The sequence below is a fragment of the Coregonus lavaretus genome (assembly GCF_964263955.1).
Source record: "Coregonus lavaretus genome assembly, chromosome: 24".
Taxonomy (NCBI): domain Eukaryota; kingdom Metazoa; phylum Chordata; class Actinopteri; order Salmoniformes; family Salmonidae; genus Coregonus; species Coregonus lavaretus.
In genome coordinates, this window is record NC_140011.1 from 33,584,207 (window position 1) to 33,603,717 (window position 19,511).

The 19,511-nt window shown below is 42.4% G+C and overlaps 3 protein-coding genes across 3 annotated transcripts; 2 read left to right on the forward strand and 1 right to left on the reverse strand.

Moving 5' to 3' along the window:
• Positions 1-222: 222 nt before the first annotated feature.
• LOC311099830 (phospholipase A and acyltransferase 3-like) lies at positions 223-8,295 on the forward strand (the record flags this gene model as incomplete). Its single annotated transcript, XM_084140570.1, has 6 exons — positions 223-231; positions 5,264-5,360; positions 5,689-5,957; positions 7,767-7,898; positions 8,000-8,099; positions 8,219-8,295. The coding sequence occupies 6 exons, from the start codon at positions 223-225 to the stop codon at positions 8,293-8,295; spliced, it is 684 nt and encodes a 227-aa protein (XP_083996696.1).
• Positions 8,296-10,875: 2,580 nt separating this feature from the next.
• On the reverse strand, positions 10,876-14,345 carry LOC311099703 (zinc finger protein-like 1). The gene is made up of 8 exons (XM_084140437.1): positions 14,167-14,345; positions 13,783-13,899; positions 13,553-13,664; positions 13,227-13,420; positions 12,894-12,960; positions 12,450-12,674; positions 12,083-12,218; positions 10,876-11,868 (listed from the first exon to the last, which is right to left on the reverse strand). The coding sequence occupies exons 2-8, from the start codon at positions 13,882-13,884 to the stop codon at positions 11,682-11,684; spliced, it is 1,023 nt and encodes a 340-aa protein (XP_083996563.1). The 5' UTR covers positions 13,885-13,899; positions 14,167-14,345; the 3' UTR covers positions 10,876-11,681.
• LOC311099704 (sororin-B-like) lies at positions 14,306-18,079 on the forward strand. The gene is made up of 5 exons (XM_084140438.1): positions 14,306-15,158; positions 15,654-15,721; positions 15,878-15,946; positions 16,063-16,581; positions 16,969-18,079. Exons 1-5 carry the CDS (start codon positions 15,125-15,127, stop codon positions 17,047-17,049), a joined length of 771 nt encoding a protein of 256 aa, XP_083996564.1. The 5' UTR covers positions 14,306-15,124; the 3' UTR covers positions 17,050-18,079.
• The last annotated feature ends 1,432 nt before the right edge of the window (positions 18,080-19,511 follow it).

The following is a 19,511-nucleotide window of genomic DNA, read 5'->3' on the forward strand; positions in this document are numbered from 1 at the left end:
GCGAGTCATTCATTGATTGGTCAGTTCATTTTGACTAGGGAGGCGCTTGTTCATAGCAGAGGCGCGTTCAACACATTGGGTTTTTGAACGTTCAAATATAAATATTCTATGTAGAACAGGAAGCACGTCGGCTCTATTCGTTCATGTCATTTCTATTTGCAACGTTCGGCAAAGTTTGGCGACTGAAAGTAGCCAGGAGTCCATCCCAAATGAATGGAAAAGATGGGTATGGTACTGTCTAAAAATGAAATGAGAAAGATGCCACGCAACATGGACTCAACATTATAATATTCTGAAGTTTGACAAACTTTGGAGTGTGCTATCTTGTTTTATAATTGTATTTTATTGAAGTTCTTATACTATTGGATAGCCATTAGCAACATTATGAGCACACATTGCATAGAAAGGCTTTTAGGTTTAAAACTCGTTGTGAGGATAACTATAGGTGATATAACAGTATTTGCTTTCCAAATTTAGGTCTGAACATTTTCATTATATATTTTAAAAATCCTTGTATTGTTGTGAATTTCTATGTACGTTTGTAATTTGTATTGCAGTGCTTAAATTGTTGCTGCTTCCTTCTTGCCTGCTATTTAGCCCGTGTAGCTCAGTTGGTAGAGCATGGCGCTTGCAACGCCAGGGTTGTGGGTTCGATTCCCACTGGGGACCAGTATGAAAAAAAAAGTATGCACTCACTAACTGTAAGTCGTTCTGGATAAGAGCGTCTACTAAATGACTAAAATGTAAATGTATGGATTGTTGTTACTTTTTATGATCACTTTATAAACAATCCATACCAGGCAAGAAGAATGTTTCATAAAAGAAGCCGGCCATAATACACCAGACATGTTACATCATTTCAATGCCAAAAAGGAAAGGCCAAAAAATGGTCAAAGACTCCAGTCACCCAAGTCATAGACTGTTTTCTCTGCTACCGCACGGCAAGCGGTACCCGGAGCGCCAAGTCTAGGACCAAAAGGCTCCTCTGTAGCTCAACTGGTAGACCACGGCGCTTGTAACGCCAAGGTAGTGGGTTCGATCCCCGGGACCACCCGTACACAAAAAAAATTATGCACGCATGACTGTAAGTCGCTTTGGATAAAAGCGTCTGCTAAATGGCATATTATATTATTATTATTAACAGCTTCTACCCCCAAGCCATAAGACTGCTGAACAATTAATCAAATGGCCACCCAGACTATTTACATAGACACACCCACCCCTCCCTGTGTTTGTACACTGCTGCTACTCGCTATTTATTATACATTTACATTACATTTTACATTTTAGTCATTTAGCAGACGCTCTTAACCAGAGCGACTTACAGGAGCAATTAGGGTTAAGTGCCTTGCTCAAGGGCACATTAACGTCATTTAGCAGACGCTCTTAGCCAGAGCGACTCACAAATTGGTGCGTTCACCCTATAGCCAGTGGGATAACCACTTTACAATTTGGGGGGGGGGGGGGGGGGTTAGAAGGAATACTTTATCCTATCCCAGGTATTCCTTAAAGAGGTGGGGTTTCAAATGTCTCCGGAAGGTGGTGAGTGACTCCGCTGTCCTGGCGTCGTGAGGGAGCTTGTTCCACCATTGGGGTGCCAGAGCAGCGAACAGTTTTGACTGGGCTGAGCGGGAGCTATGCTTCCGCAGAGGAAGGGGAGCCAGTAGGCCAGAGGTGGATGAACGCAATGTCCTCGTTTGGGTGTAGGGACTGATCAGAGCCTGAAGGTACAGAGGTGCCGTTCCCCTCACTGCTCCATAGGCAAGCACCATGGTCTTGTAGCGGATGCGAGCTTCAACTGGAAGCCAGTGGAGTGTGCGGAGGAGGGGGGTGACGTGAGAGAACTTGGGAAGGTTGAACACCAGACGGGCTGCGGCATTCTGGATGAGTTGTAGGGGTTTAATGGCACAGGCAGGGAGCCCAGCCAACAGCGAGTTGCAGTAGTCCAGACGGGAGATGACAAGTGCCTGGACCAGGACCTGCGCCACTTCCTGTGTAAGGCAGGGTCGCACTCTCCGAATGTTGTAGAGCATGAACCTGCAGGAGCGGGTCACCGCCTTGATGTTGGCGGAGAACGACAGGGTGTTGTCCAGGGTCACGCCTAGGCTCTTCGCACTCTGGGAGGAGGACACAGCGGAGTTGTCAACCGTGATGGCGAGATCATGGAACGGGCAGTCCTTCCCCGGGAGGAAGAGCAGCTCCGTCTTGCCAGGGTTCAGCTTGAGGTGGTGATCCGTCATCCATACTGATATGTCTGCCAGACATGCAGAGATGCGATTCGCCACCTGGTTATCAGAAGGGGGAAAGGAGAAGATTAGTTGTGTATCGTCAGCGTAGCAATGATAGGAGAGACCATGTGAGGATATGACAGAGCCAAGTGACTTGGTGTATAGGGAGAAAAGGAGAGGGCCCAGAACCGATCCCTGGGGGACACCAGTGGTGAGAGCACGTGGTGCGGAGACAGCTTCCCGCCACGCCACTTGGTAGGAGCGACCGGTCAGGTAGGACGCAATCCAGGAGTGAGCCGTGCCGGAGATGCCCATCTCGGAGAGGGTGGAGAGGAGGATCTGATGGTTCACAGTATCAAAGGCAGCAGACAGGTCTAGAAGGACAAGAGCAGAGGAGAGAGAGTTAGCTTTAGCAGTGCGGAGAGTCTCCGTGACACAGAGAAGAGCAGTCTCAGTTGAATGACCAGTCCTGAAACCTGATTGGTTTGGATCAAGAAGGTCATTCTGAGAGAGATAGCAAGAGAGTTGGCTAAAGACGGCACGCTCAATAGTTTTGGAAAGAAAAGAAAGAAGGGATACTGGTCTGTAGTTGTTGACATCGGAGGGATCGAGTGTTGGTTTTTTGAGAAGGGGAGCAACTCTCGCTCTCTTGAAGACGGAAGGGACATGGCCAGCGGTCAAGGATGAGTTGATCAGCGAGGTGAGGTAGGGGAGAAGGTCACCGGAGATGGTCTGGAGAAGGGAGGAGGGGATGGGGTCAAGCGGGCAGGTTGTTGGGCGGCCTGCAGTCACAAGTCGCAGGATTTTATTTGGAGAGAGAGGGGAGAAAGAAGTCAAAGCATAGGGTAGGGCAGTGTGAGCAGGACCAGCAGTGTTATTAGACTTGACAAACGAGGATCGGATGTCGTCAACCTTCTTTTCAAAGTGGTTGACGAAGTCATCCACAGAGAGAGAGGAGGGGGGGGGGGGGAGGAGGATTCAGGAGGGAGGAAAATGTGGCAAAGAGCTTCCTAGGGTTAGAGGCAGATGCTTGGAATTTAGAGTGGTAGAAAGGGGCTTTAGCAGCAGAAACAGAGGAAGAAAATGTAGAGAGGAGGGAGTGAAAAGATGCCAGGTCGGTAGGGAGTTTAGTTTTCTTCCATTTCCGCTCCGCTGCCCGGAGCTCTGTTCTGTGAGCTCACAGTGAGTCATCAAGCCACGGAGCTGGAGGGGAGGACCGAGCCGGCCGGGAGGATAGGGGACACAGAGAGTCAAAGGATGCAGAAAGGGAGGAGAGGAGGGTTGAGGAGGCAGAATCAGGAGATTGGAGGGAGAAGGATTGAGCAGAGGGAAGAGATGATAGGATGGAAGAGGAGAGAGTAGTGGGAGAGAGAGAGCGAAGGTTGCGGCGGCGCATTACCATCTGTGTAGGGGCAGAGTGAGTAGTGTGGGAGGAGAGCGAGAGAGAAAAGGAAACAAAGTAGTGGTCGGAGACTTGGAGGGGAGTTGCAGTGAGATTAGTAGAGGAGCAGCATCTAGTGAAGATGAGGTCAAGCGTATTGCCTGCCTTGTGAGTAGGGGGGGACGGTGAGAGGGTGAGGTCAAAAGAGGAGAGGAGTGGAAAGAAGGAGGCAGAGAGAAATGAGTCAAACGTGGACATAGGGAGGTTGAAATCCCCCAAAACTGTGAGGGGTGAGCCATCCTCAGGAAAGGAACTTATCAAGGCGTCAAGCTCGTTGATGAACTCTCCAAGGGAACCTGGAGGGCGATAGATGACAAGGATATTAAGCTTAAATGGGCTAGTGACTGTGACAGCATGGAATTCAAATGAGGAGATAGACAGATGGGTTAGGGGAAAAATTGAGAATGTCCACTTGGGAGAGATGAGGATTCCTGTACCACCACCCCTCTGACCAGATGCTCTCGGGGTATGCGAGAACACATGGTCAGACGAGGAGAGAGCAGTAGGAGTAGCCGTGTTTTCAGTGGTGATCCATGTTTCCGTCAGCGCCAGGAAGTCGAGGGACTGGAGGTTGGCATAGGCTGGGATGAAGTCAGCTTTGTTGGCAGCAGAACGGCAGTTCCAGAGGCTGCCTGCGACCTGGAACTCCAGGTGAGGGGTGCGTGCAGGGACCACCAGGTTAGAGAGGCAGCAGCATTATCTATGCATAGTCACTTTACCCCAACCTACATGTACAAATTACCTCGACTAACCTGCACATTGACTCGGTACAGGTACCCCCTGTATATAGCCTCGTTATTGTTATTTGATTGTGTTATTAAAAAAAAAAAAAGTTTACTTTAGTTTATTTAGTAAATATTTTCTTAACTCTTTCTTGAACTGCATTGTTGGTTAAGGGCTTGTAAGTAAGCATTTCACGGTAAGGTCTACACCTGCTGTATTTGGCGCATGTAACAAATAACATTTGATTTGATTTGATTTTATCTAACAGTGGAATCTGACTGTCCCAAGAAGGCACCAATCACTCATTACTATTACAGTTTACATAAGTTATTGCAGTATCTCATTGACCAAGGAAACCCTAGTTGAAGGCCATTTATATTTTGATAGGTCAGCTCAACACAACTCAGAAGTATTACTCCAACAGTCAGAGAGCAGTGTTTACTACCCAAAATAGACTGTGAAAATCCAATTAATGGCTTGATCAACTGTAGCGGCAGTGGCCTAAGCAACATGCAGTAGCCTTTAGGTTTGCATGTCTGTTTTAATCAACAGGGGAGCATATTGCAAGTATGAACTTTTTTCACATGCTGGATAAATACAGTATATGCAAGAACAAATCTAAACCTGGAAATGTTATGTTTTTGCCACAATCTGATCAAAAGGAATGACATTGTCCCAATAATGGTAAGTCAGTAACAACGTGCAGTCTATTTGACTTGTTGACAGACTTGCTTTGGCTTTTTTGTTGTACTTGTGGGGTAATCTTTAGTCAAAGACTGAATTAACATTGAATATAGACTTGATTACGTAGTGTATTACTTGCCAGTTGTTATGTAAAAGTCTGCTATTGTGTTGTCAATATCAAACAAAGCCTCAACCTGGGGACCTGATTGAGATATTCCGTGGGACCTATCAGCACTGGGCCTTGTATGTTGGAGAAGGATACATCGTCCACCTCTGTCCCCCCAGTAAGTACAATTTGCTCCTGATCTTTAATACTGGACGTCATGGCGCAGAGAAGCCTACAAAGTACATTTCCTTATTTACAATGACGGCCTACCAAAAGGCAAAAGGCCTCCAACGGGGACGGGGGCTGGATTCATGGACCTAGAAAAAATATGCTTATGATCATGTTTATAAAATAGTGTATAAACTCTATAATGTACCCATGCATTAAGAAAAACATAGTAAACGTCACTGATCTGACCCCCTCCTAAGAGTTTCCTTTCTGCTGTTTCCTCCACTCTCACTATGTGGCCCTGCCTCACCTCACTGATCCTACCTCTCCTACCTAAGCTGAGGCAGCTGGGGCTGGTGCCTACAGCCTGGTGTCTGTGCTGTGTGACACAGCCGTTGTGACCAAGGAGAGGCTGGAGGAGATAGTGGGGAAGGACAGGTTCCTTGTCAACAACCTGCTGGATGGCAAACACAAACCCCGGAGTGTTTATGACATACTGAGGGATGCCCGCAGCCTGCTGGGCCTGGAGATGCCTTACTGCATCCTGAGGGGAAACTGTGAACACTTTGTCACCGAGCTGAGATATGGGAAGGGAGAGTCCCAGCAGGTGTGTGTGCTGACAATCATGATATCCTTTTAAGGATATCATGACATATCCTGTGATGTTGGTAAAGCAATACTTTTGGTCTATGCCTTGGTTTATTGTTTGTGCCAGTTGACCAGCAGAATTAATTCAGTTTAGGAACAGTTGACCTGACCAAGGAGGCTAGTTGGAAAATCAGACACTACCTTGTAAAATGGGAGATGCATGTTACTTATTAAAGCCAACATGGCTGCGTTTAGACAGGCAGCCCAATTCTGATATTTTTTCCACTAATCACATCAGATATTTTCCCATCAGAGCTGATCTATTAGTGAGAAAAAAAAACAGAATTGGGCTGCCTGTCTAAACAGCCCATGAGGCCTCTATTTGCATTTGAAAACAAGTTTATTTGGGGATAGGTGTTTCTCATTAGTTAGTGGTTACTGTTATGATCTAATCTCTTTTTGCAGGTATATTATGCTCTGGGCGTAGGTGTTAGAGCAGTGGCGATTGGCATGAAGGCCCTGAATGCAGCGTCAAGCATCTCTTGTGTGAAGTCAAAACAAAAGAGGATACTCCTTTGAACCTTTGAGTCACCCCCCCCCGGTGCATGTTTTGGTTTTTGCCCTAGCACTACACAGCTGATTCAAATAATCAAAGCTTGATTATGAGTTGATTATTTGAATCAGCTGTGTAGTGCTAGGGAAAAAACCAAAACGTGCACCCGGGGGGGGGGGCACCAGGACCGACTTTGACAAACCCTGCCCAACAAGACTAAATAAAGCCCTGCTCACCAGAATAATGTCATAAATCGATGGAATGAATGCATACATTTCTAGTTGACAATGTGCCTCTTGTCGAAGATACAATATTGTCCTTGCTAATCTTATTGATTGGCCCTCTTTAGGGAAAACTACAGCTTTTCAGAACAATAAGGAGATTGAGTGCCTATCCTGTTGGCCTAAATATTGTTACACAGACCTAGGCCTAAATATGTGGTGTGATTCCATGCATGATTGTTGACAGATTGTACATGATGAATTTCTTAATGTTTTGTTTTATTGACACATGAAAAGGTAGCTTTTTGTCTAATCACATTAAACTGTATGATGGTGAATCAAATGTCATTTTCCATTCATTTGTCATTTTCATTCTTCTGATTGGCAAAAACTATACCCTTGGTATGACTACAGTACATATTTCTAATTTAGATGACCCTTCACTTCACACAGCATAGCCATGTCCAGAGCCTTCTTTTTATTTGTAAATAGGCTTGTGTTCATTACAATGAAAAGATTCAAGACAAAGATGTTTCTCTTGGTCCAATATTTAGAATCTTGATTCTTGATGTTTTTGTGATGTCATAGCTGGAGAATATGAACATTCTATTACCTTCAGATAGATCCACACTTCATCACAGTCGATGTGCTGCCAAATCACAAGTACGGACAATTTTACAAAGAGTAGCTCTTATCCAGTCTAAGAAAGTGTATCATTGTGCAAGTGTCGGTCTAGGTCTCTCAAGAGTGGGCCACCAGGAGTCTGTGACATGGCGGAAAGTGGTGACCTCTTCAAGAATGTAAACTATCTTCTGTTTCACCTTTTACACGCAAATCAATGCACACATACATAAATTGTAAATGTCTCAGAATCTGCTGGATAAAGACAACGCTTTACAAATCTAATCATATAATATTTATCATAGATCCAGTTACTCATGATCCTTATTTTATATTCAAATACAGAAAATGCTTGTACTGATCTCATCCATTTTGTGAGCAGGGCAACACCTCTGCTTTGATGGCATGGCTGTTTTCCCTGTCTGTGTCAAAGAGAGGGCTGTACACAACCATGTCACTGCTCCTCTGCATCTTCCAGCTAGGCCTACTGGTCGCTGATGTCATCCTGCACTTTGTTATCAAGGACAACAGCTTTCCAAGCCAACACCACACAGAGGCCATACTGGTGGGCTACTTCTCACTTGATTATTGTCGTTGATAGAGGTTATATGGGTATTGATATCAGGTTAATATTAAGACGATCCGTGATATTTCTTCTTTACTCAGTTGTTTCAGGTGGTGAGTTTCTACTGGTCACTGATGGGCTCAGTGTATTCACTCCAAGCAGGAAATCGCAAGATGGGCTTCATTGCCCTACTGTCAGTCTGTGAGTCAATCAATGTCTGCATGTTCATCACTCCTAATTTAAGAGATCCAGAGCTCATTTGTTTTGCATGTCCCAATTACTGTTTGACATGAGCACCTTTATGTTTCTCTTTTTTCTAGTTTTGAACTTCGTCATTTTCATCACTCGCTTCTGTTATGAGTTACTCATGATCCAGTACAGAAGAGAGCAGTTCTGAGATAACAATAAATGAATCCCCTTAACCTCAGGAAACAGAGATCACTTGCAAGGGTCATCATTATTCTCAGAGGACAAACTGTTGCCATGTGAAAATGATCAATATGACATGATATAAGGCCTACAAGTGTGTGTTCAAAATAACAATTCCAAACAGTTAAGTATTTACAGAGCATATTTTCACTTAGAAATAATGTGAACCGTACAGAAAAATGTAATGGGTGTTTTTTTGTATGTCTGCTTTATCAAAAGCACATACAGTGGGGGAAAAAAAGTATTTAGTCAGCCACCAATTGTGCAAGTTCTCCCAATTAAAAAGATGAGAGAGGCCTGTAATTTTCATCATAGGTACACGTCAACTATGACAGACAAAATGAGAAAAATAATCCAGAAAATCACATTGTAGAATTTTTAATGAATTTATTTGCAAATTATGGTGGAAAATAAGTATTTGGTCATCTACAAACAAGCAAGATTTCTGGCTCTCACAGACCTGTAACTTATTTTTTAAGAGGCTCCTCTGTCCTCCACTCGTTACCTGTATTAATGGCACCTGTTTGAACTTGTTATCAGTATAAAAGACACCTGTCCACAACCTCAAACAGTCACACTCCAAACTCCACTATAGCCAAGACCAAAGAGCTGTCAAAGGACACCAGAAACAAAATTGTAGACCTGCACCAGGCTGGGAAGACTGAATCTGCAATAGGTAAGCAGCTTGGTTTGAAGAAATCAACTGTGGGAGCAATTATTAGGAAATGGAAGACATACAAGACCACTGATAATCTCCCTCGATCTGGGGCTCCACGCAAGATCTCACCCCGTGGGGTCAAAATGATCACAAGAACGGTGAGCAAAAATCCCAGAAACACACGGGGGGACCTAGTGAATGACCTGCAGAGAGCTGGGACCAAAGTAACAAAGCCTACCATCAGTAACACACTACGCCGCCAGGGACTCAAATCCTGCAGTGCCAGACATGTCCCCCTGCTTAAGCCAGTACATGTCCAGGCCCGTCTGAAGTTTGCTAGAGTGCATTTGAATGATCCAGAAGAATGTCATATGGTCAGATGAAACCAAAATATAACTTTTTGGTAAAAACTCAACTCGTTGTGTTTGGAGGACAAAGAATGCTGAGTTGCATCCAAATAACACCATACCTACTGTGAAGCATGGGGGTGGAAACATCATGCTTTGGGGCTGTTTTTCTGCAAAGGGACCAGGACGACTGATCCGTGTAAAGGAAAGAATGAATGGGGCCATGTATCGTGAGATTTTGAGTGAAAACCTCCTTCCATCAGCAAGGGCATTGAAGATGAAACGTGGCTGGGTCTTTCAGCATGACAATGATCCCAAACACACCGCCCGGGCAACGAAGGAGTGGTTTCGTAAGAAGCATTTCAAGGTCCTGGAGTAGCCTAGCCAGTCTCCAGATCTCAACCCCATAGAAAATATTTGGAGGGAGTTGAAAGTCCGTGTTGCCCAGCGACAGCCCCAAAATATCACTGCTCTAGAGGAGATCTGCATGGAGGAATGGGCCAAAATACCAGCAACAGTGTGTGAAAACCTTGTGAAGACTTACAGAAAACGTTTGACCTGTGTCATTGCCAACAAAGGGTATATAACAAAGTATTGAGAAACTTTTGTTATTGACCAAATACTTATTTTCCACCATAATTTGCAAATAAATTCATAAAAAATCCTACAATGTGATTTTCTGGAGAAAAAAATTCTCATTTAGTCTGTCATAGTTGACGTGTACCTATGATGAAAATTACAGGCCTCTCATCTTTTTAAGTGGGAGAACTTGCACAATTGGTGGCTGACTAAATACTTTTCCCCCCCACTTTTTTCCTAAAAAAGAAATGATATTGATACATTGACCGAATTGCCTTCTGCAGAGTAAGCATCAGCAAGAGATGTTTGTTCCTCAAATATTTTAACATGTTTAATGTCACTTGGAGAAAATTAAGACGATCCTGTTTAACACTTTTTTTTGTTACTACATGATTCCATGTGTTATTTCATAGCTTCCTGAGTGGTGCAGTGGTCTAAGGCATCGCAGTGCTAGCTGTGCCACTAAAGATCCTGGTTCGAATCCAGGCTCTGTCGTAGCCGGCCGCGACCGGGAGACCCATGGGGCGGCGCACAATTGGCCCAGCGTCGTCCAGGGTAGGGGAGGGAATGGCCGGCAGGGATGTAGCTCAATTGGTAGAGCATGGCGTTTGCAACGCCAGGGTTGTGGGTTCGATAAAATAATGTATGTGCTAACTGTAAGTCGCTCTGGATAAGAGCGTCTGCTAAATGACTAAGATGTAAAAAAAAAATGTTAATAGTTTTGATGTCTTCACTTGTTCTACAATGTAGAACACAGTAAAAATAAAGAAAAACCCTTGAATGAGTAGGTGTCCAAACTTTTGACTGGTACTGTATGTGACTTCTCAAACATATATAATTATTTTAAATAGAGGTCCCATCAACACACCTACCCACTAACGCCTTTAGTAACACTTCAAACTCTGGAGAAAGTAGATCACTATCAAACATAGTGTCTGAACACAGGGCACTTGTGGATTTAAAAGACTGTATTTGCTATTTTAATGCTAAACCAAGACCAATGTGTTAACAACCACTATTTGAATATCCTGACAGTATCTGTTGTACATTGTTTGTTTATCCACAAAATATTAAAATGTATATTGCATACAGAATGAGAAAATTGGTTACAAACATTCAGTCCAGTTCAACACAAAACACACACACCATCTTTCATTCAATTTCTATATTTACAGACTTGAATATTTAATCACCATACAAGTAATACAGTATGTGAATGTCAGACGTAGCATTCTTCCAGTTCAACACAAATCTCACACTCACTCAAGTAACTTGAACAACTGTTATTGATGCCCCCATCAAAAATACCTTTGTTTTTAGCAGATGTTGCAACAAGCCATATTTGTGTCATATAGAATACAGTATTTCTGTTGTGAAAATGTGTTTTCCCATTACCATTAATTCCAACATTGCAATCTCATTTGATGTGCAGTGGGTCAGAATATATATACACATTCATTTTACATATAGCTCTAAAAGCAAATGTAAATAATAATAGTTTGAAAGTGTGTACATACACACACAAGCCGGTTATATAGCCTATTAGTTCTGAGAAGTAGATGCTTAGGAAATCTGCACCTGCCTATCCCAAAGAGGGAAGAAGGGTGTAAGGTTGCTATCATTTCCAGGTCAAAATGCACCATCCCATCCTCTTCTTTCATGTCCGAGAGAGAAGGCATCTCTCTGCCTTTACTGGTCGCACCATCTTAGATGGTCTTATAAAATCAGCCCCATGTTCAACACTCACTAGTACTTGGAGGTGGGTGCTGGTCAGTTGTTGCCCACTCGGATGTTGGGGTTTAGTAGGGGGTCTAAGTTGGGGTCAGAGTCGGCTGAAGCACGGCCCAGTTTAGCCATAATGATGATCAAGGTAAAGAATCCCAGCACTCCAACCAGAAGGAGCATGAAGACCCTCTGCTTCCAGGACAGGCCTGTCCTCTTGGAACCTGCCCGGTTTCTGAGAACACAAATTAATTGACATTTTCAACAGAGTTAAGAGAAATTGAAGAAAGGACTCTACCTTTGGAGACAGAGTAATAGATAATCTGATCTATAAAATGTAGATTAAGTAAGGTTTTCCATATGTAATGAGGTTTGATAGGAAAGATGTACTTGCTGTCTAATAACAAAATGAAGAGCAGTTACTTTAAATAACTAGTAACATTACTGACTTGAGAATCCGTGCAAACCAGCTGAGTGCTGGTCGTCGCCGGTACTTGTCATCATCAAAGTCAATCTGTGTCACAGAGCTGTGTCCAGAGCTGTGTCCAGAGTCCCTTGTATCATAGATCTTCCTTGGGGATGATGCTGGAAGCAGTAATTCACATGAAATGAATAACCAAATATGAGGATACAGCATACATTATACACATGCATCTACGTGAGGAATATCAGATGTGTCATCAAAAATTACAGGAACTAGGATTAGAGTTAAAGCTAAGGTTTCACCTAGCCTGTATGGCATGACAACACTGTGGTTGGAAATGGTTAGGATTAGGATAGTTCCACTAAACCTGGGTATCATTCATAGTCCTTTACCTGTGTGTACGGTGATGGTGTCAGTGGTGGTTGCAGTAATCATGTTGACCACAGAGTGTTGTTCATGAGTCACCATCTCCCCGTTGTTGTGGAGATTTCCATGATCTTCCTGTACTGTGGATGGAACTGGAGTAGGGGCGAGGCTAGGGTTGGGGCTGCTGGCGTAGGAGTGGGTGGGGTAAGCTTTGTGGGTGGGGTAAGCTTCAGTCGGCTCCAATGCTGGTGCTAGCACAGTGGGGGAGAAGGGAAGGCAAATGTTACAGTAAACTCCCTGATTCAAACAAACAAATTCAACATTTAGCTTAGCATATGTCATGATGCCCTGGATAAAAAAAAATAAAGCATCTGATAAATGGCATATATTATATTATGCCTTCAGTTGCAATACAGGCTTCCTTACTTTGGACCAATAAGGCAGTAACAAGAGCAGAAACAATGACTTACCATCAAACGTGGACCAGTCAGCATAATTAGTGACATCCTGTGTGCTGTCTTTTACAGGTTCTTCAATCTTGCAGTGGAGAAAGTATGTACATGTTAGAGTTAGATTGTCACAGAACACCTATTTCACAATATATGTGTCTTCTCTCTGAAAGAAACACTTCATTTACAGGGTCCTAAAAAGTTAATTCTGTTTATGCTCTAACATACAGTATTTTACACTAATATAATACACAATTTAATGTCAGCCAGCATTTGAACCAGTATCCCCCTTGTCACTATCACTATTCAATGTCCCTGACTGCTAGTGTGAATCAGCCCATCCCTATTCCTCACCAGAGGTAGGCCTAGTCCAGCTCTGGCCCAGTTGACTAAGGACAACTGTTCCCTCAGCATGTCAGCTATTGGGCTGGCCAGGTTGGAGGGGGGAAACACTGGACCCTGGCAGCTGGGGCACTGGTATCCCGCAGGAGCAGTGTGTAGGGGCAACCGGGCTGCCAGGTCATGAAGACAGGCCCAGTGGAATACATCTTGGATAGAGAGAAAGAAAGAGCAATGAACCAGAGGGTTTGTGCAAGTTCCATACAGCAGTAATATCAAGCAACAGCAATAAGGAGGAGAGTTCCATTAAAAAAAAGAATCCAATATGTTGATATTCTTACCATAGCAGACCAATCTGACAGTATCCTGGGAGATCAGTGGGTTATTACACAGTCGACAGTTAGGGTTGTAATCACTATCCTGAAGCCACTGGAGGTAGGACTGCACTATACACTGGGGATCAGAAAGGTAGAGAAAAATACTTCTTAGTTTAGTGGCAAACACAACTACTATGTGGTCTATATTTCATTTAACATGACACATTGGGTACTTAGAGCTCCCATCCACTGACCTTGTTGTGGTTGGAGACAAGACAATGCTCACACACATTCACCCGATGTTCAAAGCAGAACAAGTTGGTCACCTTCCTCTTAGGACACTTGCACAGACCCATGGTCTGTCTGTTGTGCTGTAGACAAGTGACCACCAAAACAAGCTTCAGCAACGACATAACTAGTTAACATTATAGCTATTAACTAAGTAATAGTCTGATATCCAAGGCATATCTACTCATGGCTCAAATGTGGTTTGATGATTACATATGGCATAGGTGCAAGACACTTGTATGTGTTGATACTGTAGATATATAGCTAAAGCTAACGTTAGCTAAACTAGCTAGTTCTCTAGCATCAGATGCGTTTCGGGTGGCTTTAGTTGTAGGTTAACTGAACCTTACCTGTCACACAAGCTTTATCCTCGATGATTTATCGTTTGAAGGAAAGGGTTGTACAAATAACTAAAGCTAGAAAATGCGAATGTTTTCAGATGCGGACATTTTGCCACGTCTCTTCCGGCAGTCGCAGAATAATGATGTCACATAAGCGTGGAACATCTACGGTAATGGTTAGAAGGAATCCAGCTTTTATACAAATGAAAGTCAAAAGTTGATTTATTTTTTGCATTTTAGCTAACCCTAGCCTTTACCTAAGTATCCTAACCTGCTACGTTAATTCTCTAAACCTGCTGCGTAAATTCTCCTAACCTGCTTCGAAAAGTCAAATCTGACGTTATTTTGACAAAAGCTGTATCCCTTCTAGCCAGGGACCCACATTTTCTAGAGCTGCTCCAGGATCTGTTTTTACAGTTTGAACTCGGGTTGTCAGTTAACGATTCGTTTGGCGAGAGCTGATCATCAGTCAGATTTTATTTTAGATTAAAAAGAAACGTTGGCGCACTCAATGGGAGTCAGCCTCACCCACATTAAATGTTCGATTTATTCACTAATTCATTTGCGTCTTTATTGTAATTTATTTATTTAGATATAATCGCATATTTATCGTTTATTTAGTACCTGCTGAAGTAAAAGGTTATGAAGAAAGATAAAATAATGGACAGGAAGTGCACTTAAATGTCACTTCCGGTACTTCAAGGCGGGCAATTTTGAAACTAGCTACTCTTAAGTTATCCAGTCGTAATTTTGCATTACATCGATTTTGCATTAGTTATTAGTTGCCTAGTTAAATTGTGTGATATATTTATTTGCTAACTAAATAATTGTTTTTTTTCTCATTTCGTAAGTTAGCTAGCTTGTTGTCGTTAGCTACTAGCCAGCTAACGTTAATGTGCAGTCTTGCTAGCTAGCTAACCAGCCACCGAATTAATGTATTAGTAAATAAGTTGGACAGACGGCAAGGATGAGCAACGAGACACCTCAAACATTTTTGTCTGGTCAGTATGTTCGCTATTTTGTTCTTTATTTCTTAATTTAGAGAAGTGCTTCTGTTTCGTGCTTGCCTGTAACTAGCAGATGTGTGGTTCACTCCAAAATCAAATGTTTTAATGGCGAGATGATTCTCACTGTCAGTCAAATTGTCAAATGTTATCTATTGTGTAGACTCAGTTAGACAGCTATGCCCCAATCTCAAATCAATGGGGAAGATGGGCATAATTTATTTCCATAATTTTAATGTGTATCTTGCCCATGTCTTTTCATATTGAGGCATACAGCTGGATCTTCACAACGGATGGATTTGAAGATGGACTCCTCTCGACATTAGGCCAAGCTTTTAGATACAAAAAAAATATAGAAAAAAAAATACTGTAACTTTACCAGTCAAGGGACCAGTGAAGTCATGTTGCTAACTAAAGATCTCACATCATTGTTAGCTGTATAAAGGGATGCCGGTGTTGATGGTTGGGCCATTCTTTGTCTTATCATACCAGATTCTACCAGCCAACCACGAAGGAGGTCAGCGCGGTTGACCTCTCCAAATCAAAATGTCCCCAACTCGGTAAGTAGTACCTTTGTCAGCAGCTAGACACCACCAGTCTTTCTGAACCAGTAACATTTCAATTGACCTATTGACATAGTCAAACTGCCTCCTGCAAACATCTTCAGTATTGTCAGTGCTTTGTCTAAGGATATATAATGTTACTGTAATCCACAGGCTCCTACAAACGCCATGAAACGCAGCATCACTGTGAGGAAGATTGCACCCAGGAAAACACAATTCAATGTAAGTTGAAAGAACACAGCTAATTATTTTCCAGAATAAGCTGCATAGTTTTAAAATGTTTGGTCCTGCTATTTCTTATCAGCCCAGTCATATGTGCACAATTGCTTTTGTTTCAGGTACTCTCAAATGACAACAAAGAAAATGAACAAAGATTGTCTGAAGGCAGTCAGAAGAAGACCAAAATTTCTACCCCAGGACCTGCCCAGGTTCCTCCACCAAAAGCCACCATGCTCTCCCCGATCTTGGCTCCCTCACCACCCTGTCCCCAGGCTGCAGCGGACCCTGAGGACTCGGCATGGTCACAGAAGGTGCGTCGGTCCTACAGCCGCCTAAGCCTAGGGGATAGTTCGTTTGAGCATCCGCAAGGCCAGGCCGTGTCCTCCCCATCTCCTCTGCGTCGGGAGACCATGTTTGGGTTTGAGAAGCTTCAGACACCCCAGGTTCTCCGCAAAGTGGAGCAGTCCAGGGTGGGCCCTGAGGCCTCCAGGTCTCTCAGTGGGGTCAGCTCCTTCACCCTGCTAGAAGGGGACGACAGTGCTGCCACTGCTCCCGACCCTGAGCCAGATGTCAACATCCCTGGAGTCGCTATGGTAAAGGAGAAGAGGAGGAGGAGGAAGAAGGTTCCTCAACTAAAAGTAAGTGAGATCATAACTGTAATTAGCGGATACTCACTGCTCTCAGGGCAGGTCTGCCAGGTTTTGACTAGCAGAAATGACTACGCAGCTGGTTAGGAGAATTATGAATAGGGTTAGCTAAAATACTAAAATTGTCCGCAACTCCAACATATCTAGCTACAACTACCCTGAAAACAGTCTTGGTTTCCAATAATGAGATTCTGTGAGAAAAGAGGGCATATGGATAGTCAACTTAACCGTAGTAGACTACAGTGTACATTACCACCATCAAGATATGATAAGTAACACTTATTGCTCGCTTAAACTATTTTCAAGATGGAGATGTGCAAGAACCTATACCATATGTATCTTTGTGTTGATCTAATTTTCAATTCCCTTCCTACCCAGCTGGCAGAGCTTGATGACCTTGCGGCAAAGATGAATGCAGAGTTTGAGGAGGCGGAAGGATTTGATTTGGTGGTGGAATAAACTCATAGGTCATCCACAAAGACTTCGACATGTAACTACAAAGCCTTTTTGCCAAGATTGGAGAAAGTACACATTTGTAATTTCTATGATTGAATTTCAAAGGCAATGAGGCGTTAAAGTAGTTGATATTTGCATGAATATGGCACCTATGGGAACAACAAACATAGGATTACCTTACAATACAGAGATGTAGATAGGCTTTTTCACCGTTCTAAATGTGAGATTGGTTTCAAAACTGACCTAATGCGAGTTGTGTAATCTTAAAACCGGATTCTATCTTCACTGATGTTCCTGTCACTTTGATAGGTTGAATGATATTTCTTTTCTTTTTGAGACTACAACTTCATTAGGTCACAGGGACATCATCTTGTGTTGATGAGCACCCTTTATATTTTAAATGATTGTTAAATCATTGTAAATTGGATTACAGACAGCGGGTGTGTTTTAACCTGTAAGACGTATTTACAAAGCATATTCTGTGATGTTGAGATTACAGCTGTTTGTTTTTTGTTTTTTACTTTGTTAGTTTCCTAAGTGTTAGAATTTGGGACAGAAGATGTCCAAACTAATAATCTTTATCATGGCAGCTTGTCATGTCCTACAATGATTTCAGAACTTGTGCTTTTGGATTTGATTGAACCTGCATGTCATGCATCCACCAATCACATTTGTTCCCTAGAGGGTGCTCTCACCCTCTCATTGTGGCTTCTTCATCACTGTTTTAACATAAAAAAAATTTTTTGTAATTATCTTTATTCCTCTCATATGATTGTTTTGATATTAGTGATTAAGACTTTATCTGATCACATGTATTATCTGATCTAAAACACTTCTTCTTATTGGCTGACTTCTTCTCCGTGACCGACTCCAGTATATCCTATGGTTGAAGAGGTCTCTTCCTGCATTTTTTTGTTGTTGTTGTAAGGACTAGCATATAGTTGTGTTGCTTTTTGCGAATTTCTGTTTCATGAATATAATAAATAGTTTGAGCTAATTTCTGTCTAATACTTCTAATAATAACGGTTGTATGAAACAAACTGAGTTTTAGATGTTTTTTCCTTTGTATGCATTTGGTATTACAAATGTGCTACATGGTACCATCCTTAAGGTAATACATTTTTCTTTACCAGGCCAGTGATACAGAATGTCCATTTGTTTATATTGAGTATCAATGTTCTAGGTCTCCGAAATAAGATTATCCTTAGAATTTAAGGAGTCACTTTATTTCTGAGTTATATAACCTATATTTGGGTTGGGTCTCACATTAGCCCCACACTGCTTTGACCTTCCGTTCTCTTTGCTGGAGGGTCTCAGTGCAGTGCTGCCATTGATTGCGAGGGCTGTACTGTATCACATAATTGGCAATCGATTCGAGAAAAGGGGCTGCGGGCGATGGACAACTACAGACAATAGGATTGTATTGCTATAACCTCAGCGCTAGAAATTAATTAAAATGAATGTCTAGATAACTGGTGTCAAACATCCCAGAAGCACTTGTGTCCCTCTGTACTTACCAACTGTCAGGGTCTAGTGATATGGTAATTGCATGTGATCATTCATTGCAAGCAATCGTGTTTCTTGGTATGTGGTTGCTTGTATCATGCTATTGGAATTCAATGGAGTTCTCAATGCCTTCCTTACTTTTAGTTGTCATGGTGACTATTCCAGTGATACAATAGGGCCAGGCAGGTCAATAGCAAGCTGGGCATTAATAACCAGTCAGTCTCCTAAACACTGAAATCCAAACAGTTGAATTGTATACATAACTTAAGGGCAACTTTATTTGAGAAAATGCACAGACAACATATTGGTTTCAGTCTAAACTTCATATAGTGCTTTGACATGAAAATAACAATAGTGAGTTCTTGAATATTATGATTGAGTTATTGAATAAACTACATCCCCTAAGATTGTTGGACAAATAAGTATTTTAAAAAGTAACATTGACCGTGTTTCTTGAATAAATTAGCTGACCAATGTTTTATTTTATTGGGCATGCCAAAAATAGAAAATAGCGCATGTTTTGTCTATGAAGTAGTTTTCACATGAGATTTGAAATCGCTTGGGGCTAATGGATGGGTGCAAAGGATTTATTGATGTTTCTGTGGTTGTTTCATGCACGCTCCACCGCAATTGGAAAATTGTTTCATCAGATGGAGGGTGCCAGCAGAATCCAAGTACAAAACATCAATGAGCACCTCAGCCTGTGTCATTCTTTATGGGTCCTCTGACAGAGTATGTGCTGGCGCTCGCTGCTTTTGTGGTTTAGGATCATATCTGAATTCATTATTAAGATCAAGTTAATTGAGTTAAGTTGATTTTATGTTTCTTGACTTAGACTGATAAGGATACTTGAATTACTGGCACATCAAAATAAAAAAAATCATACCATGTTTTAGGTAAGTCTGACCGTGATTTGAGACTGATGGAATTTGCTGATATGTTATGTTTGTGTTTACTTC

What these genes read in the sequence shown, in the direction of transcription:
- LOC311099703 (XM_084140437.1), bottom strand. Translation starts at nt 13,884, where the DNA reads ATGGGTCTGTGCAAGTGTCCTAAGAGGAAGGTGACCAACTTGTTCTGC. An exon ending in CTGGACTAGGCCTACCTCTG is followed by an intron (nt 12,961 to 13,226) that starts GTGAGGAATAGG and finishes CTCCACTGCAAG; the next exon opens with ATTGAAGAACCTGTAAAAGA. An exon ending in TGGTTTGCACGGATTCTCAA is followed by an intron (nt 11,869 to 12,082) that starts GTCAGTAATGTT and finishes TTGTGTTCTCAG; the next exon opens with AAACCGGGCAGGTTCCAAGA.
- LOC311099704 (XM_084140438.1), top strand. Translation starts at nt 15,125, where the DNA reads ATGAGCAACGAGACACCTCAAACATTTTTGTCTG. An exon ending in ACCTCAAACATTTTTGTCTG is followed by an intron (nt 15,159 to 15,653) that starts GTCAGTATGTTC and finishes TTATCATACCAG; the next exon opens with ATTCTACCAGCCAACCACGA. An exon ending in AGAAGGTTCCTCAACTAAAA is followed by an intron (nt 16,582 to 16,968) that starts GTAAGTGAGATC and finishes CTTCCTACCCAG; the next exon opens with CTGGCAGAGCTTGATGACCT.